Genomic DNA, 25,831 nt, shown 5'->3' with positions numbered 1-25,831 from the left:
GTCCAACGAAACTTAATCACTGTCACTGTCATAATTTCAGGGAATTTCTTATTTAACTTTTTACTTACATCCAATCATGAACAGAAGAACAGACCATGAAAACACAGTTCCTAAGTTCAGCAGCTCCACATCCCAAAAGCCAACAGCTGATGCAACTCAGTTACTAGAAAAGTTTCACCAGGGTCAAATCACTCAGCTCCAAAATACATTGCCGAACTTTCCAGAGGCAGTGCTACAGGAAAGGTTCAGATTTATTGTGCATTGCATTTTGGAAGACGATCACATGCATGTGGTCAGTAGCAGAGAGCCAGTGACCCAGCCTACCTCTCAGGTTACACCCTATATATAACACCCCTATATCCCTCCTCCCTCTCCAGCACAGCTTCCCTGGAAGCTCGCTCTCCTTCCACACTGGTCCTGGTGCTCTCCGCTGTCATCTGAGATCCCCTCCGCCTTTCACTGTTTAACCACCATCTGCCTGTCAAATGTCTGCATGCTCAGGGTTACCCGACAACTTTTTATTATTCGCCACCATCTCCGCCTTCCTTCAACTGTCTTTCTTTGGGAATAAGGGGGGTCTGGAGATCTGAGTTAGAGGGGCAGCAGGAGAGAGCTGAGACTTAAGCTGCCCACATCACTGACTCCAGAAGAGGGGCTTGGGAGGACTACCGAACCATGGATCACTCTTTGTTTGGTTGTCTGCGTAGCCCTCATGCCCCAGCCCAGGACCTGCAACCCGCCATCACCCACTCGCCACTGACCCTGCACGACCAGAGTGACCGAGTCTGCTACGTGGATCTACCCAGCTCCTCACCCCCCTGCGGCTACCCTGAAGGAGAGGACAATGAGGTGTTTAGCAGCACAGCACACCTGCCTCAGCAGCAGCACCCAGCAGGCTGGCCCCTCTCTCCCCAGATGCTCTCACCTAACACCCGGCACCGTGTCTGCCTGCCACCGCTTGAGGCCACGGCAGCCCCGGAACTTTGCTCAGGGGCCCAGAACCTGTGTGGCTCCAACCCAGGTTTGGGCAGTGGTAAACCCAAGGGGGCGTCCTGTGTGACTGGGAAGTATGGCCGGCAAAGTGTGTCTTCAGAGGACCAAGACAAAAGGAGCAGTAAAGTCATGGATGATAACTCAGGTAAGTTTCCCCCAAAAAAATATTTTCATATAAAGCTCACAGCTTAATTTTCATTAACATGCTCCCTATAATGAAATAAGTTTTCCAATTTACAACCTATGTATACAAAGCTCCAGACACATTTTCTTTTGTATGTGTTTTGCTTGTCTTATGATGGTTTTCTGTTGTTTACACTGCCAAGAAAATCCATCTTAAAAAGCCATAGTGTAGTCTTACATTTTTATTTTGATACCAAGAAAAAAAGTGCTTTTTAATCCAAATGAACTTCTACAGAACTTTTGGCTATATTTATTAATTCATTTGAGAATAAACTGAAACTAATATGAAACTAATTAATAACATTAATAAACATATATATCCAATGTTTAACATGAGCATATGCCTTATATAATACAATCATATAATAGTTTCTTATTTTTTATTAGAAAGATAAAAATACATTTCTTTCATTATTATTGAGTGTAAAATATGGTGGAATTAATTTTGCGCATAATATGTCTTAATCAGGCAGCAACCTTCAGTTCTGAGAAGTGAAGCCAATGCAGAAGTTTACTGCATTATCTCTAATGTCCATCAGGGGGCGCCTCCTCTGGTTGTATAGAAGTCTATGAGAAAATGACTCTACTTCTCTCTTGATTTATTCCCTCTGTAAACATTGTAAATATGAGTTTATGGTCTCAATCTCTAGTTTCAAGTCTTCTTCAATACAGCATGATGTTTATTTAGTAAATTGTGGTCCATTTAGAGTCAAATAGACCATAAAGCAGGTCTATGCTTTAGGGGGAGGCAAACTTGTGATTGACAGGTCTCTAACAGAGCCGTATGCAGCGTCTCTACCATGGTGTCATTCCTCTGTAGTCCAAATATGGTAACTTCTGCTCACTGGCTGCAAAAAACAGGATGCGATTGCGAAAATGTCCACAAGCCAATGAGTGACGTCACAACGACTACCGCAACTTATTATATCAGTCTATATGGTCTTAATAATAAATAAAGCTTTTAAGCCAATATGAACAAAAAGTCCAAGTGTTGTATGCAATGTATAAACTGAAATAGTGAGGGCGATAGTGAAAGTGTAGGTCATGTTTCAACGGCATAAAATCTATCTTCCTGGCATAACTTTTAATGGTCTACATCTGCATAAATATGCTTCATCCTGGTAAAAGGACACAAGAGATTTAAAGGCACAATATGTGCTTTATTGAGCCCCTCTGACAAGCAGCTCAGAGCAGTAGCCAAGTTGAAAACTTTCCGATTCTCCCGAGTTTATGTCCGGCCAGGAAAAAGGGAGCTTTGACTGACAGAATGAACACTTTGAAAGGATATGCTATAGCTGCCAGCCTCCTAAACCAAATCCAATTTCCTAACTCTAACTTCATTGGCACTCACATAAGCCACGGGACCTTTTTTTACAGTTTTCTCTGTTGATGTTCTCAAAAAAGGATCTCGTGATGATGAACTATACATAGTTATTATTGAACAACCCTGCAAAGAGCTGGCTATATGCACCTTGTTATTAACTGCACTGATTTTAACACTCAATGACTGAAAACACAAATCCTGTAAATTAAAGACTTTGAGGCAAGTACAATCAATTCTAAAGTAAAGGATTACACTCACAAAAGGAACATGACAACAGGATAATATGACTCAAAAAAAAGCCAGTGGCCAATGTCTTTGTTTAAATCACTGGGTGACTGTAGTCTCACATTATGGCACAGACTCTCTTTCTTGGAACACTGTGGTATGTCAGCACATCCCTCATTTACACAACTAATGAAATGTCAGCTGGATTTATGCACTGGGGACTGGAGAAGAGGAGTAGAAATTATTATTCAGTGTTTTTTCACCATGCAGCATTCATTTCAAAACGATCTACTCATTGTTACCATTCACTGACCAAAAAAAGATAAAAGATATCCTTGAAATATGCGGGAAAAAAACGATTTTACCCTTAGAGCAAAAACCATCTGGGAAAAGTTAATTGTAACTATGAGAATATTCTACATACTGTCACAGACAAAATATTTCATTTATTCCACTTACTTGGCTCTTATTTTTGGCCACTTATTCTCAATAACTTGGATATTATTCTTTATGATAATAATAAGATTGTACTCGTTATGTTAATTGCTAAGATTTCACAACCCAATAAGATAAGATAAGATAAGATAATCCTTTATTAGTCCCGCAGCGGGGAAATTTACAGGATTACAGCAGCAAAGAGGATAGTGCAAAACAAGAGACATAGTAAGTAAAAATAAAATAAAAAAACACAAGATCAAAATAAGTATTATAAATAAGCAAATGAGCAATAAAAACAGTAAAAAACAGTAAGAACAGTAGAGATCCACAGTAAAAATATATATACAGACAGAAATTATTATAAATGTTGTATTGCACAGTGTATTAATGTATTAGTGTATTAGCGCTATCTGTACCCTCTGACTACAGATAGGGTTTAAGAATGATTGTGGTTATGGCAAATAACAGATGGTAAAGGAGTGGTTAAGTTTAGGCAACAAAAACACTTTTGGAATTTTGACAATTAGTAGTAGAGTTGGAGCAGTGTTTTGATGAGTTTATCCCTTTTTTGTTGTTCACAAGGAAACACATGCATATTCCTGCCAATGAATTCCACTGAAAGGCAGGGAGTAGAATACATGGATCTGAACAATGCAGGTTTAAATAAATGAATGGCTTTGCAAATGTTTTCTGAGGAAGTAAAGGCTTTCACATCAAGTCTGTTTGAGCTCAAGGACATAAACATTCCTTTTTGGTTAAATACGCTAAGTCTTAAAAGACCCTTGTTAAGTAAAGGAGTGAAGAAGTAAAAGTCCAGAGGGTACCTTTAACTATCAGATTGTGACAGGACCTAGTCACTTCCCATAACAATCCAACATCACCACAAATAAGTTTTTTTATGAACATGTATTTAATGATTTTTAGATGTGTTAAACTGGGAAATTCACGTAAATATTTTTTTACAAAACATAAAACAGTTGCACTAATGTCCCAGAATAATAATAAATGACTCATGTTCTTCTCTATGCAGTAACCTTTATTGCTCTGGGTAAAAAAAAAAAGTTTAGCTCACACAGGGACTTGATGTAAGGTATTTTGAGAAATACATTTTATAACTGAAGTTCTTAATACCCAGGTCTCTTTTGCCAGGACGGAGCTATTATTCCCCATATTGGTGAAAGACATGAAAGTTAAGTAGATTCACCCAGAAACACCTACCACAGTAAATTGGGTTCTTTTAACCCTCCTCTCTTGTATGGCAAATAAAGGAGTAAGAATTGCAGCAACCACACTCTTTTTTCACCACAAAGAAGTTAGACATGGTAAGAAATGAGCAGTCAATTTGTACTGTAGGTGCTATAAATGAGAGCATTAATCCCAAACAATAGGGTGATGAAAGAGTTTTACTTTTCACTCTTGATATAATTCAGCTGTCTGGTAGCAAACTGGCTGCTTGGGTGGAATACAACAGGTCACAACACCAAGATCTCCGCAATAAAAGGTCATTGGCACTCTTAATCGTCTTGCTTGCGTTTTTAGTTTTGTTTCAGTTGGGCCCCTGCAGTTTGACACCCCCACCTCATTTTTTCAACCCTGTTTTTTTTTTCCTCCCCCTCTCTTTTGTAGACTCAGCTGTGGTTGGAAAATGTTCTGTTTTTCATTTCAGAGTCCCAAGACGGGAGCTTTAAGTCAGACATGAACAGCAAGCCCAGGAAGGAGCGCACAGCCTTCACCAAAGAACAGATCCGGGAACTGGAGTCCGAGTTTTCACACCACAACTATTTGACCAGACTGAGACGCTACGAAATAGCTGTCAACCTCGACCTCACGGAACGACAAGTACGGTACCTGCTGAATATAATAACATATCGAAGAAGGGCCTCGATACACCATGACTTTTATTTAAATCCTTTGGCAACTATCAAGTTTTGCAACTCAACAGGTATCACTGACAATCACTTGAGTAATAGTTTGACACTGGAAAGTTATGAGTTCCCGGATCTGTTCTTTTTAAAGCAGAGATCCAACTGAAATGTCCAGAAAGGTAATAAATCACCACTGTTATACTAGTCATTCTTTGTCATGTTTGGTCTTATAGATTAAATATGATATGATGTTGTTCAGTAGTGGAAAAGGGACAGAAAGTACTTTGATGGGTCATATTAAATGATAAATCAGCTTCATCTCTGTGTGTTCAGTAAAGATCTGGGATGTGTTTAGCTGAGCACAGAGACAGGGAGCAGAGACAAACGACTGCTAGCTCCATTGAAAGCTACACACATTTAACTCTACCAAATCTGAAAGATGTGCTTTTTGCATGTACTTTGTACATGTACTTTTGTACTTTGCTTGGAGAAATAGAAAATATCCGGTATTTTGGTTTCAAGGTGACTCCTAACCAACAACTTATTTTCAAGATGTGAACACTATCATGAGTCTACTAGAAACCAAACCGAAGAGGCTTGTGGAAGTATTGTGACAACCGTCTTGCAAACAAGATGCAAGAAACAGCCAGCTAGCAGTTTTTGTCAAGACTTTGTGTTAAGCTGAGCTAAACATATCCTGGACATATCTTTGTACTGGAAACCCAGAACTGAAGCTGATACCAATCTTATCATCTGACTCTGGGTAAGAAAACTGTTGTCACTGTGGTTTGTTTAAATGCCCTGAACAGTAACACAGGTGCTTTATGAAGTTGGGGCAAGTTATGCTTGGAATTATTTGCGGCCACCAAAATGAATGAACTAATAAAAAGCAATAGATGTTTGCTGGCCCGCCCTCAAAGGTGCAATAAAATAGACAGAGAGGTAATGGGAGATGTCAATGAAGGACACATCCACACAGTCCTGAGACTGGGCAGCTGTCAATGTTCTCTAGAGAAATTACTTTACATCACCTTTCTCAATTTATGCTATTATTATTTGAATGGCCTTAAGTAATAGAGAAATATTGATTAATCCCATTTAAACATTTTGTTTGTGCATACTTAAAAGCCAAATTGGTGCATGCAAACATTTCCTGATTAAGGTCCAAAATGTATGATCTTTATCATCCATTTAGAGTAAAAAGGTATTTTCCCAACAATCCCTTGAAAGCCAGACATCTTACCAGCAGATAACCAATCAATAGTGTTCATTTCTAGCTAAAAATGAAAAAGTTAAAATTTATTTTTCAGGTCAAACAGTGTATCTTGATCAATAAGATGACAGTTGTTTTATTGTGGGGCTCAGAGGTGTTATCTTTAGCTTAAAGGACTTTAAATTTTAAGTTTCTGATTCATTCACAAAAGAGCTGAGTCAAACATTTCGTGATAATTGCTAAAACCCTTTAGTGCATTTACATCTATCACTCTGGATGAAAGCAGTTGATATATGGCTCACATTAAAAAACTGTACGCTACTTCACAGGAAAAAAACCCTCAGTGTTTTGACATTAGCAAATGGTTGGACATGTCATACTAATTCTCAGAATCAGAATCAGAATCAGCTTTATTTGCCAAGTATGCGTGCGCATACAAGGAGTTTGACTTCATTTTTTCCGTCAGAGGTTTCTCTGAGGTTAATTGATTCCAAACCACAGAGACTTTTGTCAGCATGCTGGTCTATGTGTGTGAAGTGACTTTTTGATGCTGTGTAATACAGTCCAGGTGGTCTTCCTAATGATCACAAAGAAACAATTGTAAGAAGTTAGCAGTACTGCAGATGTGGCCACCAGCACAACCTGCTCTTGCTCATTTTTTTCGGATCAAGGAGTGTTTTGAAACACTTGTTCAGCAGATTCCTCTGAATCAAGTGTCAGTTCACTGTATTTAAGACGACAGAATTGAAACGCCATACCAGTGTTGTTGTGTGTATTAGCATTGTGGATAGAGAGTAAATGGTTAATGGGCTTGTATAGCGCTTTTCTAGTCTTCTGATCACTAAAAGCGCTTTAATACCACATGTCATCATACACCCATTCACATCCATTCATACACTGCAGTCACAGCCTGCAGGAGCAATTTCGGTATAAGTGTCTTTCCCAAGGACATCGACAGGGACTAGCTGTGGAAAGGGTCATCCTTTCTGATTGAAGGACGACCCTGCTCTACCACTGCGCCAAAGTCGCGAGTTCTGTTGCTACTTCCCTGTGTCTCTAAAATAACTACTCAGTGTTTTGGATCAGGCAACAGCCAGGACAACTCACCAGGGATTTGTCCTGTCTGGAGCCAAGTCCCTCAACACTCCCCCCACTGGCTATGTCTCTAAACTCACCCCATAGTAGTCTTTAAATCTGTACATGGGACGGTTGATGTGGATCCCTGACATCTTAACTTCTGTTTAAACTTCTGCTTCCCATCTACTTTGCAGATTTATAAATTATGTTAAATTCGGTTCTTTCTTTACAGTATTAAATATATATTTTAAATATGGCCTCTTCATATGGCCTTTTTATCACCCAATATTAAAGTTGCAAAAATCAATACAGTGACAATGATAAATTAATATACTGAAATATTCCTATTCAAACAATGGATTGAAAAAAATGTGTAGTGTCCCCTTAGCACTGTGCAGCCTTTTAAGGTCTTTCAGGTTTTAAACCACAGTTTTTCAGTTTTGGATCGAGCAGCAGCAAGCAGCTCTTTTGCCAAACACTACTTACCCAACACTAAATGGCCAAAAAGAAAAAGGTTAGTAACTAATGGGAAATGAGAGCGACATCCAGGAGAGATGACGGTGTTTTCAAGCAACAGTAACTTTTATAGCCTTTGAGGCTAACATTAGCTGGCGGCGGACAGCCCATTAAAGTAGTCCAGCCTGCTTGAGATAAAAATCTAACAATATGTTTAAGGTGGTAGAAGGCAGATTTTGTTATTGATTTAATGTGACTACTGAAATTTAGGTCTGAATCAATGATAACTACAAGGTTTCTAGCGTTATTTTTTATCTCTTCAATGATGTTATGGTATGAAAAGACTTTAAGTCTTCCTTCTTTCACAGATAAAACAATTCAATTAAATTTATTTTGAAAAAAAAAAAAAATTGTTTAGTGCATGGTCCCATGGAGCTATATTCGTTTCAAGACACAGCTATATATGTTTGTGTGTCATAAGCATACATGCGATATGAAATCTTAAAATTTAAATGATTTAGTGGAGTATGTAAAGATTAAATAGCAGAGGTCCGAGAATTTATCCTTGCGGAACGTGACACATTGTTGGGAGACACTCTATTGCAAAGCTATCGACTGACATGTCACTCATCCATTTACGCTCATTCATACACTTATGACAGGGGCATCCATGCAAGGTGCCACCTGTCCATCAGGATCTATCTAAGCTTTCACACCCATTCACACACAGATGGCACAGCCTTTAACTGGAGGACAGAGAGTTTAACAAAAACTGTGCTGAGATTAATGTCCTTTAGAACCTTGATCAGAGCAGTCTTGGTACATTGGTTTTGCCAAAAAAGAGAAAACCCCTGAAGACCGTGACCTGTTTACTATATGTACATCTGTTACCAGGCAACTAAAAACCTTTTTGAAAAACTCTGAAGGCAACAAATCATGGCAGCACATGGAGGATTAAAGATGTAAATTGTTTTATACGAGTTGTGAGGTTTATGACATCGAAACAATTATTTTTTACCAAATGAGTTCTAGCTGATTGCTGAGCCGTGTTATTTAACTTGTGTGAGGAGCAATTTTTTTCCCCTTTTTTCAATAAAAGAAGAAGGAAATTTCATCAATAATATTTGGTATTTTAGAATGAAAATTGTCCTGAAAATCATCAACTAATGTTGACATAGAGGAGGGTATCACGGAGATTGTCTGAGAGAATACTACGCTACTGTATGAGGTTCAATGAGATCACAGGCAGTAACCACAGGGTACAAAAAGTGACACACGGACTTCTAATAGTCAGCAGTAAAGACTGGTTTAGTGGAGAGCAGGGTTGTCCTCCAATCAGAGAATTGGCGGTTCGATTCATGGCTCCTGCAGTCCATGTTGATGTGCCCTTGGGCAAGACACTTAACCCAATTTGCTCCCGCAGGCTGTTCCTGTGTATGAATGTGAATGAATGTTAACTAGTGTCCTGATGGGCAGGTTGCACCTTAGTAGCCCCATCCCATCAGTGTATGAATGGGTGAATGATGATATGTAGTGTAAAATGCTTTTTGTGGTCGGAAGACTAGAAAAGCGCTATACAGGTACAGTCCATTTACCATTTAAAGAGAAGTCTATGAAAAAATGACGCCACTTCACACTTGATTTATTACCTAGGTAAAAATTGTAAACATGAGTTTATGGTCTCCATCACTTCAATAGTTTCAAAACATCATTATGTTCATTTCATATATTTTGGTCCCATTTAAAGTAAAAACAGTGTTTGCTTTGGAGTGTGGCTACCTTGACAGCTTGCTACTGACTGTCTGGAAGTTGTTACAGTTATGACTACTTTTATAACTTAAATATTACACTCTTTACATTTTGGGCACCACCGTCTTCTGGAGGAAAATCCTTCAGAATAATTCAACAGTTTAATAACAAATTAATCTTTCTCAAACTGGTCAGCAAGTTTTTAACGCATTGAGTTACTGCTTTGTAAAAGTATGACAAGCAACGACTTGCCATATAAATGAGGTAGTAAATGAATGACTACGGCGAAAATAAATGAATGAAATTAATCTTTAAATGGTAAATGTAACTGATTTGGATAGCGGAAAGGGTAATGTAATTTCTGATAAAATATAAAAAGAATCTAATCCAACCTATGAGTATAGATATGAATAATTGAGAGCACTATGCAACACCAACTCTTAATCATATCAGCAGATAAAGTTTTCCTATTTTGTGCAGCATGGCTGCTGGGCAAAGGAACTTAAAGTGTAACAGTCAAATCCAATCTGTGAGAGGAGTCTCTTATGAGGTTTATTCAAAACTCCCTTGCGCTAATGAAAGGCCCATTCAGTGACACAGGAATGTCTCTGAAGCACTTACTCATGTGATTGTTAGTTATTGAGGTGTTGAAGAAGCAGGGGTTTTATCTGCCTTGTTACATCTCTCCCACGGGTCTGATGGAAGCTGCTGTAAAATAACATGGCAGAGGCTGACTTGATACCTCTTAATTCCTCTAGGCTAGGCTGTCAACTGAGGATGCAGTGTCAGAGAGCATATCAGACATGAGTAAGGTAACACCAGCTGTGTGTGGGCATAATAAACTGCAAATTCCTAAAAGACGTGTCCACGTTTTTCTTAGTTTTGTTTCCTGTAGGATAACCCCCACTTGTAGTCAAGTTGTATGGAAATTCCAATGGCAAATTTATATGACAGTGAATATTGTGGACCATGGGCTTGATTGGAGACAAGGCACCTGACTCTTGAATGATTCTGGAATTTAAAAAAAAAAAATTGGAAGCTTTATAACTGCAGTAGGATTTACTGCCTTCCGCACTCTTGTCTAGATGTTTCTGGGCAAAGGCAAAGAAACATCTGGTGTGTCATATATGCTTTTTTTGACGAGCGTGAGTTAAAGAGTGACACTAAGTCTTGGACAGACCAGAAGTCTGAGTTGGAGATGGCATTGGTTGAATGATCAGACTCGCATGAATAGTAGCATCAGAGAACGGGGTGCAACACACTAAGGCAGCTGGTGTGACGGGATACACCAGAAGTGCGGCAGTCGCTTGAGATTGAGTGGTAACGTAGATTGCACGGGTGGGAGGGCAGGGAAGAGATTAAGAATCTGGCAGAGATTCTGGGTAGAATAGGGTGTTGCCTCTAGGGCACGCCAGATCATTGAGTTGTTTGTCTAGGTCTGGTACACAAGTGGCCCCTAACGTATTTCCTATGGACCTGCATGTCAGGCTTTTTCACTAAGTGATCAGATGCCTTAAACAGTTCTTGCAGTTCCACACAGTGGCTAACATTGCCTTTTTGCAGTCAGTGTATTTGAGTTCAGGAGCCAGTATGGTTTTACTGGCATGAGTCGTGTAGCGGGTAGAGGACTGCGCTCAAACAGTTATCAGAGAATCCCGCCTCAAAGTGAAACTCTTTGTTACAATCAGGATAGCCTTAGCAAGGAGCCATACAGAGCTTGTCTTTTAGAGCCTGCATAGCTTGCCTTGTGGCTGATCTTAGAAAATGGTACCTTTTTTTGAGAAGTTCTGTTCATGGCTTGGCCAAATCCTTAGTAGTAGTACTCTTCAATTAATTTGGTGGGAGTAATTACAGATTCCCAAAAATCTTTCTCTGGCGCCTTGATGTAAAGGTACCCTGAGGCTCCATACCATCTGATCCCAAGTGGAGACCTACATAGTTGACCTTGGTCTTACACCATTGGTAAGATGATCCAGGGGTTGGCTCCGTTGAGGAGGGGACAGACAGGACAATGACCGCCTAAAGGACCATTTGGTTGTAGGTTCTGAGGTTAATGCTGCCAACAGAGTCATCTTCGAGGCTTGAAAGATGGGGTTGGTTTCTGTCACTTTGTTATATGCAACCTGTGCATCAGGGTGGTCAGGGAGCAATGGAGGGAAATGCGCCTGAGCTCGGTATTTACAAGCTAGGCCAATGATGTAGACTTGGGAATTAGTATTTCCTCTGAAGTATTGTTCTGCACCAATACGTAGGTCGACGAGGACAAAGAGTTGGAATAATGCCTTTTAGTGATTACGGCTTTGACCAGGTCATATATTCATGCATATGGAAACATCCCTTGTGTAGGCAGGCATCGTCATATGCTCACTGGAAAGCTCACCAGCTTTAGGTATTGTCTGTCCTGATTTCACGACTACAAGGACAGGGCCGATGGGGTCGCCCTGAACCTTCGTAAGGGACCATAAAACGTTTTTTATGGTGTCAAGCTGGACAGCCAGTCCAACCGGCACATGCCAACATAGGCAGATTAGGGACGATTAAAATAAAATGAATCAGAATCAGAATAAGTTTTATGTATGCAAAAGCATAAAAAAAAATTCTGTTGCTCTAAACGCACATATAAAGAAATAGACAAATAAAACAGAAAAAAGGACAACCAGTAGAATAAGGGAGGCATTAACATTTAACTACCACGTATATATATATATATATATATATATATATATATATATATACAAGTCCTGGCAGGCTGGCACCAATGAGTCTCTCTGCAGACCTGACAGTCCGTTGTAGTCTGTTCCTGTCCTGTTTGGTGGCCGAGCTAAACCAGACCAGTGATGGAACAGCAGAGAACAGACTGAATGATGGCAGGGTAAAACTGCCAAAAAAAAGCTCCTCCTAAAGTCCACTGTCATCTCCACAGATTTTTAGCTTTTTTCACTCCAGGTTGTTCACCAGCTGATCAACCTCCCGTCGGTACGCAGACTCATCACCGTCCCTGATGAGGCCGATGACAGTTGTGTCGCCTCCAAACTTCAGGAGTTTAAGAGGGGTCACCCTCTGTTAAACTTCAGGAGTTTAACAGAGGGGTCTCCTGAGGTGCAGTTGTTTGTGTAGAGGGAGAAGAGCAGTGGGGAGAGCACACATCCCTGGGCGCGCCGGTGCTGATAGTCCCGGTGCCGGATGTGATCTCTCCCAACTTCACCGGCTGCGTCCTGTCTGTCAGGAAGTTAGTGATCCACAGACAGGTGGGGGCTGGCACAGTGAGCTAGGACAGTTTGGTTTGGAGTATTACCGGGATGATGGTGTTGAACACGAGCTGAAGTCAAAGAAAAAAAATAACCCTTGCGTATGTCCCTGGGGAGTCAAGGTGTTGCAGCATGTAGTGCAGTCCCATGTTGATCATCCACCGACTTGTTTGCCCGGTAGGCAAACTCCAGGGGATCCAGCAGGGGGCCTGTAATGTCCTTCAGGTGGTCAACACCAGTTACTCAAACAATTTCATGGCACTTTACCAACTGTGGTTGGTTAGGTGGAACACATGGAGTGTCAAGAACTTTGAGGAAAAAAGATAGTCACTGATGACATCAGGGTTATATCAGCAGCCATGACAAGGAGTGCTTTGTGAACAAGCACATCTTTAAGCACCCTCAATATTAACGGGGTAGTATCAGTGAAAGAAACACAGTACTTTAAGCTGAAGGTTGTCAAAGATTGTTAATGTTTAGAGGCCATGCTTCGCAGTAATAATTTGTTTGCAATTGAAAATTCAATTCAATTCAATTCAATTCAATTCAGTTTATTTTGTATAGCCCAGAATCACAAATTACAAATTTGCCTCAGAGGGCTTTACAATCTGTACACATGCGACATCCTCTGTCCTTCCCTCACATCGGCACAGGAAAAACTCCCCTAAAAAAACCCTTTAACAGGGAGAAAAAAGGAAGAAACCTAAACCTATATAAAATGAAATGCATATGAAAAAAAGATCCTGTTTGTGTGTGTGTAAGCATGTTTTACAGGTTCTATAACGTGTTTCATTGCGTTTATAAAGCAGCAAGCAACTATTTGCTTTGTAAAGATATAGTGGAGTAATGGCTACCTGAGCAGAGAATGAAGTCGCTCTCCCTCTGTGTTGTAATCCGAGCTTCTCTGTAAATATGCATTTTAGCTCATGTGAGTTGCAGTAATAGCCACCACTCTGCACTATGCTCATACAGTGGGTTACGCTGATGGCTTTATCCTGACTGACGGAATTGTTGAAGAAGCATAGCGCCCACCCTATATTTCTCCATCAGGTACACATTGTTAAGCCTTTCACCACCATTAGCATTGTAAGCACCGTTAGCCTCTAGCCGTCGACTCAGCCACTGCCATGTAGAGTGCCGTGTGGACGGTATATAGGTATGCTTTTAATTTATAATGTTACTGCTAGTAAGTTGTTGAGTTCAGCAGACAATTCATCCTTTTTCTGCTGGTTTGAACTGTAGAGTATGAAGAGACCACAATTATCATGTCTTATTGCTTTGTGTTTTCTCTTAGGTGAAGGTATGGTTCCAGAACAGGAGGATGAAGTGGAAGCGTGTGAAAGGAGGCCAGCAGGGGGCAGCAGCACAAGAGAAAGAGCTAGTGAATGTAAAAAAAGGGATGTTACTGCCATCTGAGTTTTCAGAGATCGTAGGACTGAAGCGTTCTGCCAGTTTGCAGAGGCTGGTGTCCAAGGATGACAGCCACGACAGTGACCAGAGCTCAGAGAATTCTAACTTATGACCCTCTATGGTGATATTGGCCTGGACTGAAGGAAACATTGGTGAGACATAAAAACTACATGCAAACAGCTTGCTGTGAGCAGAGTCTCCCAACAGACTATACAATGAGACTTAGAGAACATTCCAGGGATCGTCATCCTTGAGGAAAGGCTTTGATTTTGCACTGTCCAGAATTTGTTTCGGGCAAACTCTATTGTACTTCTTATAAAAATCAACACAAAAAGGTTTATGTTGCATGTACAATAAACTAAAGATCAAAGTGGTCCCAAGAGTTTAACCACCACACACCCAAACCTTTCCAGCTATAATTTGCTGGTTAACATATGTTAATCTCCTTGTTTTGCTTTTTTGCTCCTTATGAAGGTTTACATGCTTTTAACTTTCAAAAACTTGGATTTCCAATGCAAATAAATGAGAAAAATCCAAATGTCTTGGTGGCGATTTCTTAACATGTATAGAACCCATTAGGCTAGCCTTTTTTGTGTTGTGTCTCGAGCTTCTGTCTGGCTGTGATAGTGATGTTTATTACTTTATGAAGAGTGAAATGATTTGTATGGCTATATGCAAATAGTTTACCTTGTAGACAGATAAACAACATCATCCAGACTCATTAATACATTGAGAGGGTGTCCTGTCATGAAACCAATGAATGAAGAATACGAGAGCACAGTGCATGTAATTTACTGTGTAGATCTGTATGCTGCAATTCATATGCAATTCAGTTTCAGCTGGATTGTACATGTACGTGGCTCCGGCTTTTCTTTTTACTAAAAACTACATATGCTCACTTAATAAATGATAACTACAATGAATGATGATGATGATGTTGAATGTTGATTGAAATTAGATTTGTTCATTCCAATCATCTGCCATCATACAGATTCTTGGTTTTAGCAAAATTATCTATAGCTATAGCTTTGAGAAACGTTGGTTAGATCCTCTAGATAAAGACTAGGTAACACTTGCTATGATGCCCGTGTCTATAATGTTTTATAAACATACTTATAATAGGTTATAATCTGCTAAAAGCTCTAATATGTATTCATAATCCATCCAACATTAATCATAATTATTAAGCACTTTATTTTGACTTAAAAGGTTAAGTATCACAATACGTCATAATTGCTGGTCACTTACTAACATTTGTTGTGCCAGGATTATAGTATAGTATAATTCTCATAGTTAGAAGATATATTATTTTTGTATTACATTATAATCAATTATAATGCATTATAATGTGACAATAAATTGTCATTTTTTTGTTTAAAGTAAAGTGTACTTCACCCATTGTGGACTGCCGCTTTGAAGCCTCGAGTTCAGCGAAATGGCTGTCGCCATCTTGGATTAAGGCAGCCATCTTGGTTTTTGCAACCAGTGAACAGAATTTAAGTGGTAAGAATTGCTAGCAGCCTGTCAATCACAAGTTACCTAAAGCATAATCTGCTTTTACTCTAAATGGGACTATACATTCTGAAAACATCATGCTGTATTGAAGAAGACTTGAAACTAGAGATTTAAGACCATAAACTCATGTTTACAATGTTTACTGGGGTCATAAATACAATCTAGACAAATTTTGCGACCAGGAGTGGCCCCTGCTGGTCAGGAGAGAAAATTCATGTTTTAAGACACTTCCACATTGTCTTCACTCAGTGAAGGTTGCCACCTTTTTATGACCTAATGCTCATGATGTCTGTTGAGTTGTGACAGCTCTTTTACTTCCCTGCCTGAGGATAATGCTGTTCACTCTGTTTCTGTCTTTTCAGTCTGTTGCATAGCAGGAGATTGAACTGGGGATTGATGATGCCTGCTTTAAGACGGGACCTATTTAGGCCGGCGTTGGCACCTTCTTCTCCCTGGCTCCATACCAGACAGGTATTTATCTCTCTAGGGCACATTTACCATATTTCTGCTGACAAAATAGTGACACAAAGCCTGCAACCTACCTGTTTGATGACGGTGGCTTGTTGAGTAGATGGGTCACAGTGTCTGAGATGGTGTGTGATAGGGCTACACAGGTTGTTAAAAATAATTCTGTTCCTAAGTATAAAGTTTAGCTCATGACTAGGCCATTTGGGAATTAAAAAAATCATATCATCAGGTTCACCCTTGGTTTTTTTTGCCAAATGATGTCGATCTTGTTATGGTTGCCAAATAACTGGGTACAGGTTATTCCTTTGGCACCTTCACATCTGATCCTTTTGAACATATCATAAATTACTGTGTTGGCCTCTTGCCAAAAGCAAAGGCTGGTCATCAGTACTTGCTTCCCATGATGTGCTTCCTGAAGCAGTCCTGTTGGGCTCCTCAAGGGCTTAAGTAGTGGTGAAAGCCTTGGTTAAGTTATTTTCCTCCTTTGGGTTGCCAAAACGCATTGAACCTGATCTAATTTTATGTCCAATGTTATTGAACAGGTTATGTGTGTTAAGCATCAGGTCTCCAGTGCATGCAGATTTAATAAATCTATGATTTGTAAGTATTGTGTTGAAAGGGAGTGGTTTCTGCCACTGCTACTGTTCGCCATTCGTGAAACCAACAGGAGTCTCTTGGGTGTATTTCAGCTTAGCTGTTTTTTATAGCAAACTGAGATGGCTTGCGGATGGGCCAGGCCCCACGCACAGCATTTTGGATTATGTGAGTTAATTCAGGGAGAGGTTGCACATTGTTTGTGAGCTGGCTCGCAGTTCTTGTTCCACTAAACAGTCTGAAATGAGAAAAACACATGACGGGAAGAAAAAGTCCAGAGTGTGCCATGTCAACATACTTATCCATATTTTGCCTGTGATAACTTCAAAATGCCATCTGCCTTGCCTGTGCCATGTGTCTCTCCTGTGATAACTGTGGTGTCACCACCAAATAGTCTTGATGGAGATGAATTGCGTGAGCAGCTTGTGTAGGTTTAGTGTGAGTCTAGCAAATTACGAGATTTGTCTCATTTGCCAAAACTGATATTTTTCACTTTATTTGTTGCCCTGCATCAATATTTGGTGACAAACCCACCCAAACTACAGTGTTTCAGCATGATCTAAATGTTGGTCAAAACAATCCAGTTTAGCAGCACACATGCCAGGTTAATCCAGTGAAGCAGGCTGCAATGCAGAAAGGGGTTGGGTATCTTCTGGAAAATGGCTTTTGCTGTGCCAAGTTCATCCCAAAACATCTAATTTTGTAATGCTTATCGCAAGGTGAACGCCGTTAATGAGCCAGACTTGTTTCCCCATTCATGTATGGGTGATTTTGTAGATCGAGTTGGGCTGGCTAAGTTTGTCACTAAGTTGGACCTATTGAAAGGAAACTGGCAGGTGCTCCTTCCCATCGTGTATCGGAGGTCTCAGCTTTTGTCACCCGGAACCACTTCCTTCAGTACACGGTCATGCCCTTTAAGTTAAGAAATGCTCCTTCCACTTTTAGATGAGTATGGTTCTTTTGGGTGTTTAAAAACTGTGAGGTGTACCTGGACGACGTTGTGTGCTATTCTTCCACCTCTTTGCAGCAAGAAGACACTTAACAGAGATATTCAATTGTTTGAAGGGTGCTTTCTTGACCATGATCTGTCTAAATGAGTTTGTTAAGGTTGTGGTCATCTATATGGGAAAAGAAGTAGGGCAGGGGCAGGTGTGCCCTCTATCGGCCAAAGTACAGGATATGTTGAATTTCCCTGTGACAGACACATGTGGTTAATATCTGTAAGAACGTTGCAAGTGTAATTGCGCCCCTGACTGGCTTTTTAAGCCCTTCCAGACAATTTGTCTGGTCTGTTGTGTGTCAAGACTAATTTGATACTGCCAAAGCTCTGCTTTGCAATGCGCCTCTCTTGATCTTACCTGGTTTTGTGTATCCCTTTAAAATGGAGGTAGATACAATACAATACAATACAACTTTATTAATCCACAAGGGCAATTTGATATGATGCCAGTGCTCATGGTTTTTAGGAGTGGGGGGAGGAGGGAGTCATTGTTTTATGCTGTGTTTAAGTTTTCCCTAGAACAAACTTAACAGTGAGTAAATTTTATGAATCTTGACCTTATAAGTCATTATAAGAAGTGTTATCATTATTGTTATCAAGCATTATGAATATGTAGATGTACTTATAACTGTAATTATGCAGTGCTATGATTAGATTAAGCCAATTCTAAATGTTATGTATGTTCATAATGCATTATAGACATAAGTGTCATAGAAAGTGTGGTAGGTGGGGTGTGTTTGCTCCTGTTATATTTCTCTTTGTATAAATCATGATGAACCTCATACCTTAATCACTAAGGGAGCAGCTTTTCCTTTAGCAGGAAGCATCATGTTGTCATGACAGCCTGCTTTACCAAGATCAACAAAGCCAGCTGAAGACTTTTCCGCTTTCGACTGGAAAGCAGGCCTGCTTTGCTTTCCCTACTAAATGATTTAGTGAGATTCACAGCAGTGTACTGGTGTTGATAGGTGGTGCACTCTAAGGTAGGAGTCTTCTAACTTTTTTGAATGCTTTATAAATTCTTGTGAGTCTGAGTTGCGAGGGTGAGGCATTTGATCTTTCATGAGAGCAGAAAAGTAGAGATATTGAAATCAGTGTGGAGTCTCAGTTTTTCCTTAGTGACTGTCGGCATCCAGCTCTGACCATGGATGTTCCTGCACTGGATTTTACAAACACATTGGAATGTTTTCAGCTGTTCATCTGGGAAATACTAAAAAAAAGGCCATCTGTGAAAAATCTGCAACTATTGAACCATGTACATTAAAATTATTATCATAAAATGGAAGATTAGCTATGTTTAATGTCTTAAAAGGCAGGTGATGGATCTCATTGTCTTGTTGGTCCAGAGGGATTTGTCCAGCCCTGGTTAAATGTGTGATACAGTGATGGTAACCTTTGTAAGTCTAATACCACCGTATAACAGTGGAAAGTGGGATCAGGTCCAAAGGAATTGTGCTCAGGAAGTTGAGGGAAGAAATTAGGGCAGTTCACTAAAACCTCATAAAAACTTATCAGCATATTGCAATTCAAGTGGTATTAGAGAAAACTACACTTCTGCAACTCTTCTTGGCTCTGTTTTCAGGCTATAGAAAGTCTGGCCCATGACGGGAGACTTTGACCAATCACAGGATGTTTCAGTGAGTGTTCAAGTGGCAAGCAAAAAAATGTATTGATTTTTCTGGTTATTGAAACTCTAACATCAGTATTACTTTATTATTATGTTAGCACCAGGACCAACTGCCAACCGGGAGCATCAATATACAGAATAAATGTTAATTGGCTAGCAACATAGGGTAGTGTATTGCCTAGCTTGTTTTCCTTAGCTAACTTGCTAGCTTTGAGCTAGGTGGGAGTGTTTCAGCAACCAGGCTTCATTCGATCTGCCTCAGCTCCACCCACGTTTGCCACGTTGGACAGGTTCCCCCCATTCTCGCAGGGTAATCCGCACACTGGCGTTGACTGATAGCCATGCAAGTGTACAGTAGCTGTGCTTTAGCAGTGAGCCCCAGTCACGCTGACCAAATGGATTTGCCTCTGCTGTTTTTGTTTTCCTGGGGATCTCCAGGGTCTTCCCTTTTCCAGAGATCTAATTGTTCCACCATCCTTCATTCAGCTCAGTGTGATCTTCAGTCATTTTCCAGGGTTTTGTTTGCCAGTATTCAGAACGTTTTGCCACTTCTGATCCAGTCTCCTCGGCTGCCAGAGAGCCACATGCTGTCATTGCCCTGCTGGCTTTTTCCAACCGCTGGTTCCTGGAACCAGACCAGTCCTTCAATAAACCTCCTGCTCCAGAGCTTCAGTCAACAATCCATTCAACCACAAATAACCAGTTTGCATAGGAGAGGACATTTACTCCTTTTTCCCTTTCCTTTCTTATGGTTAAGGTACATGACAGCTAATTAATACCGATCTCTGTTCATTCAAGAAACATTCAAGAAATGTAATGCGAAAGCAGAAAAAAGATAAATAAGACCAAAAGCAAGATTAGACCAAACAAAAGCCTTTCTGTGAAGTAGAGATATGTTGTGCTGACGGGTCCTTGGGTGCTAAATAAAGCTGAAGCATGAAATGAAGGAAAGAGAGTTCAGGTTGTTTACTGTTTTTTCTCGAACACGATTTTGACTGATCCCTGCCTGATTTGTTTGTCTGTTCTGACTGTCTTCATGTGTACTGAACCTCACCTGCCAAGTAAAGATTGTTTAACCTAAACCTTATCCTGTAGACTGGTTCCACAAGTCGTAACAGTCTCCTTCAAAATGACTGACAGAGCTTTCCTATCCCCAGTATAGTGTGTCATACTTTATTTTAGGACCCATGGCAAACGTTTGATCTATCTATTCTATTTTACTTATTAAAACTGCATATGGCTGCAAATAAGTGCTTTTGACTGGGGGCCCGAAACATATATATTAGAAAATATTATTTTAAGATTTATTTCTGGTGGAGAAACCCAACCAGTGGAACACCAAGCCATCAGGGGATCAGGCAGACAGAAACCAGAGGAAGCGGAGGCTAATCTCATGGTCAGGGACAGAAGCCTTTGGCGATTTACCGGGGCAGAGGCAAGGCAGGAATCTCGTGGTCGGGGACGGAAGGCTGAGTCGTTTACCGGGGCAGGGGCTGGAAAGTCTGGCATGAATGCGGAGAACGATCTGGCAACAAGTGAGTGAGTGACTGGGGTTTAAATACTAAGGTGAGTAGGTGAAGCAGAGTGGGCAGGTGAGAGTGATTGAGCTGATGAGGTGGGTGTGGCTGAGAGGTGAGTGTGAGGCAGGATGACAGGGAGTGGCTGGCAGGTGAACTGAGTGAGCTAATTAGGTGAGTGAGGCAGAGTGACAAGGGTGAGCTACGACAGGGTAGTATGGAAGCAGAGCTGTGACACACGTGTTTCTATTTCGTTCTACATCATAAAGGTTTTTAAAAAATGAATGTGTGTGTTTAGGGACACATGAAGCTGGGCTGGGAGGATGAGAATATGAAGCAGTGAAGGTTAGGGGTACTGGTACTAGCAAGAACTTCAATCTACTTAAGAATGACTCTGTGTCATGTGAAAGTTGTCATTCATAATGTAGTGACAAACCCACAGATCACAAACTCAACTACAGTTCCCCTCAGGTCTATTAGGCATTTTTTTCATCTTTCAGCTCATTGCTTTGGTTTAACCGGCCACAACATTTATGTTTTGGTTCAGTGTCATCACTCTTGTCGACCTTCTTCAATTGCTCTAAATGCATAACAACCCCAACAATTAAAGATAGGAAGTTTTCACTAGACATCAACATTAAGATCACACAATCATAGCTTTGACTTTGAAATAATTTACTGTTAATTTGGTTATAATTATTTACACTTAGAGTACTTCTTTCTCTAAGTTCATGGTAGTCTGCTAATAGAAGAGCTTTAGTATAGAAAAAAGTACTAAATAATTAGAAATGTTTGGAATTTCATTATGCTCTTTATTTTTTTGCAGGTGCAGATATCCCCCCATTTCTAAATCAAATAAAAAGCATGAGAGCAATCGTGACTATATAAGCTTTGCTTTTGCTGTGTTCTTCTGTAAGCCGTTAAAATCAGTAAAACCACTAAAGACCAGATGATGGATTATTTCTATTCTTTCTTTCGGGTGGGTATTTGAGGTTGGACATGACTCTGGCATTATGTTGTTAGGTGACGTGCACACGTGTGGTTTACAAATAAAGTCAAAGAAATAGTTGACCATGGTGTAAATGGGTGGCTTGACTAAGTAAAACTTATGTGGGGGGCACACTGCTTCACTTCAATTACATTTCATTTGTGTCTCACAAAACCAATAGTTTTGTTGGGCTATGTACTGAAACATTCTTCTCATCAAGTTGGTAGTTGTATAGCAGAAAAAATTAAAGAATCTTTTTCATGTGAAAGGTTGTCTCATAAATGATTGAGACTTCAAAATAGTTCCGTTATATTTTATATGAAGATGTTTTTGTTTCTTGGCACAAAAGGGTAATAAAAAGGAGCAAAAAATATTTTAAACATTGGTCTATCGGCCCAAAGCAATGTTGCATCCCTCAACTTTTTATATTAGCTTATCTTGAGCCATGTGACATGTGTCGAGCCATCTTTTGTCATTTATTTGACAGTTACTGTTAGTAGTTACTTTTAACATTAATAAAATTAAAGTTTAAGAATCATTTAGCATGTTAATTTATATTACTACAGCATTTAGACCACTAGATGGTAGTATGTACCTACTAGTCTATGAGATAACGCTGATCAGATGTTAGTCCGGTGTTTTAAGGTTGCAGGTGTACAGGAATATAGATGAGCATAGGTGACAGAAACACACAGTTGTTACGTTGAGCAGACAATGGAATATCTTCATCAAGTAACTACTCTTAACAGGAAATAATCTGTTTTATCTCTCTTTCTCTCTTTATATATATATATATATATATTAACATAGTTATTTGCATTATTTGCATAGGTAAAAAACAATGTTCTTGATTCTTACCCAGTGAGTGAATGTCCAAACAGTATATTATCTTTAGATGATTGTCTCATTTATGCAGAAATAGAAAACCGTGATAAGATGAACATGAAGTAATGATGTGAAGTAATCCAGATAATTTTCTGTTACAGAGTTAATATATATATATATATATATATATATATATGATCATGCTCACTCTACACACAATAAACAGTGCTATCCGTCTAAGAATAAATGAAGCTTCGCGTTAGTTCATGCAGGACACGAAAGTCATACGGCCCCAGCTGTTTTGGCTCAGTAGCTGCTTGGAGCGTGAAGTATAACTGTTTTTCCATTGTTGCAATAAATGGATAAAAATCTATGACGTGATAATGGGGAAAATGATAAGTAATACATTTTAATGTGTTGCCAAGATTTAGAAATGATTAAGCATTAGCAACATCGTGCAGCATGTATTTCATTGAATGTTTGAAAAATATTCTATTAATTTAGCTATGGGTTGTTTTTTTGGTTTTTTTTGACAGATCTGCAATTTACAATTATTATCACCTGTACCCTTTGGGTCTTATGTATGGAATATGGACAACACCAATCAATGTGTGAGGAAGTCTACAATGTAATTGTTAAGAAACTAAAGGTAGAGTCAATGTTTCTGATGTCGAATGAACAAAAATACAACAAAATGCTTGAGAGAGGCTGTGGAGGAATAGAGATCAGTATTCAGTCAGGATAGACAGATATTATTGTGTGCTGGTAAACCAATAACTTATCACACCCCTATCACATTAGCCTTTTCTGGAAGAAAACAATCAACAGAAGCCTTGATTACCTTTTCCTTTCCTTTTCTAATTAATGCTTATTTTGTTCTGCACAACTATTGTGAAGTTCACAAATAACTGATAAGGAACAAAAGCATAAATGCTCCAGTACGACAGGGACTTCTGCCACCAGCAGAGCTAGTGAGAGAACAGACAACAACGAAATGAGTGAGAGACTTGTGTTGACCACATGTAATGACCCATAATCTAGTAAACTTTGTTTAGTAACTGTTCATTTCAAGTGTTTGTGTGAGAGAAATAGAGCAAGACCTGCAGCGTTGTAACTAAGTTTGAAAAATAAAACTTCCATGACATTTGTCTGTTTGAGTTTATAGAGGAAGTTCTTAAGTATCAAGCACTACCTTTTATTATTAAAGAGCAGTATAATACTCGTATTATCTGTAACCAAGCAACCAATGTACTTCTTGTTTACACCCGCATGCCCAGTGTATGAGAACAGTCATGTGATATTCGTTTTTGGTCGAGCTAGTCCGGACGGAAATCATTTTGAAAACGATCCTGAAACGCATGTGTGGATGGAGATCGTTTTCTTTTTAAAACCCTGTTTTATTACTCCGATAAATCTTCACAGAGACAATAGTGGTTTGCTGCTTTATCAATGTTCTGAATGTTAAATACATCTTTAAATAATAAAGTGACTTGATCACAACAACATGATCATTAAAGATAAAACTTAAATTGTTTTAATTATTTAGTAACAACTGTTTTGCATTACAGTCTCAGCACTGCTCATCTAGCAGTTGGCTAGCTAATCCCACAATGTTATCAAGCTAGCATAACACTGGTAACAGAAAATAAGCAGACCAGCGGGCTGATAAGTCAGCATCAGCGGTGGATCCCTGCTCCCCGGCACAAAGAACTACATCCGGAAGGTAAACAAACAGCTGCAACTCTGGAGACAGACAGGTTTCCGCTGGCTGAATTTGAGTTGCAACAGCTGAAGCAGTCTGTCTCTGAAAATCTGGTGCCCACTCTCCTCACAGAGTACTTTGCCTCGCATGTTTGTCGATGCTGCGACGAGGCTTTCATTATACGATTGTTGGTGTGGTTTCAACTCTCAGTCCTTTGAGTCCTTTTAATCAATTAGGTCTTGCTGTATTTAACCAAAATATTAGTAATCCAATCAAAACCTATGGTTCATACTCAAATTCAATCCAAATGAATACAGTTCAGTTCAATGTGTGTGGGTCTGAAGAAAGGCAGTTTATTTCAATCCCAGACAGTTCTTGGATCACTTGCTGCTCCATTTACTTTTATATTCATAAACTGTTTGCTTTTTAGAGCAAAGAGGTCCAGAAACTGAATTAAAACTCAAGTTATCTCCTCCTTGAGCCACTTTCACTTTTGGTCTCCTCCATGCTGAATTTGATATGACCCTCTTAGTTAACAAATTTGACATATAGGCATGTGCTCTCAATATTGACCAACATCATAGGCTAGGTAGGTGGTTTGTTTTTTCATTCTTCGCCTGGATTAATATTACTGCTGCATTAATGGGTGTTTTGCATTACACTGCTATATATGTTTTTAACCCATTGTATGAGATCATCATATGTTTTTAGTGTTGCTGTCCTATGAGAAACACGTATCTCTAAAAAGAAAAAACAGCCCTGTTTTCAGCTTTGTGTTGATTTATTTTCCAGCTGATCCAAAAGGCTTTTAAATAGTTTATTTAGCTTATATTTGCTGGGGAGCAGTAGATTAATGTTTGGATTGATTACACAACATTCAGGATCTGTTGCAGACAGCCTGTTTCTAGCTATCATGTAATTGTGATTAATGACCCAGGGCTGTGCACATCGGTTCGGGTACTTGCTCTTCCGATTTGTCACACCAGAAGAAAAATACTGGGCCTGGTGTACTAGAAAAAAACGTGAGGAATCCAGAGGGTAGTGTGAGCTGCTCAGATGTGCTACCTGGTGGTTGTTGGTGTGCACTGCAGCTAGGGCAGAACAAGTTGGATAAAAATAAAACACAGCGGGACACCTTTACTGCTGCAACAATCCTGCTAAATGAAAGTAGCAACATCTGTACCTCCCTATCTAACAATGGACAGGGGACTTCCCTGTTGATCATGTTTTAAAACATACTAAAATCATGTCTAAAACCCTCTGAGATTTGTTTTATTGTTTTATTGGAGATTTGAATTGTCCATGCTCAGCACTGCTCCTGCTGGCTGGAGAAGGGACTAAAACACGCTGTTTTTAACACTGAATGGTTTTACGACCCAGGACAGTCTTTCAGACTATAGAGGGGCTATTTAAC

The 25,831-nt window shown here is 39.6% G+C and overlaps 1 protein-coding gene across 1 annotated transcript; it reads left to right on the top strand.

The window, feature by feature from the left end:
- Positions 1-675: 675 nt before the first annotated feature.
- LOC129097764 (homeobox protein MOX-2-like) lies at positions 676-14,293 on the top strand. The gene is made up of 3 exons (XM_054606666.1): positions 676-1,138; positions 4,830-5,002; positions 14,066-14,293. The coding sequence occupies exons 1-3, from the start codon at positions 676-678 to the stop codon at positions 14,291-14,293; spliced, it is 864 nt and encodes a 287-aa protein (XP_054462641.1).
- Positions 14,294-25,831: the final 11,538 nt, after the last annotated feature.

The sequence above is a fragment of the Anoplopoma fimbria genome, chromosome 10 (assembly GCF_027596085.1).
Source record: "Anoplopoma fimbria isolate UVic2021 breed Golden Eagle Sablefish chromosome 10, Afim_UVic_2022, whole genome shotgun sequence".
Taxonomy (NCBI): Eukaryota; Metazoa; Chordata; class Actinopteri; order Perciformes; family Anoplopomatidae; genus Anoplopoma; species Anoplopoma fimbria.
Note: the sequence above shows the minus strand (reverse complement) of the source record. Positions and strands in the feature narration are given on the sequence as shown.

Coding starts and splice junctions, on each gene's coding strand:
- LOC129097764 (XM_054606666.1), top strand. CDS start 676: ATGGATCACTCTTTGTTTGGTTGTCTGCGTAGCCCTCATGCCCCAGCC. Junction 1,139..4,829: donor AGTCATGGATGATAACTCAG/GTAAGTTTCCCC, acceptor TTTTCATTTCAG/AGTCCCAAGACGGGAGCTTT. Junction 5,003..14,065: donor TCGACCTCACGGAACGACAA/GTACGGTACCTG, acceptor GTTTTCTCTTAG/GTGAAGGTATGGTTCCAGAA.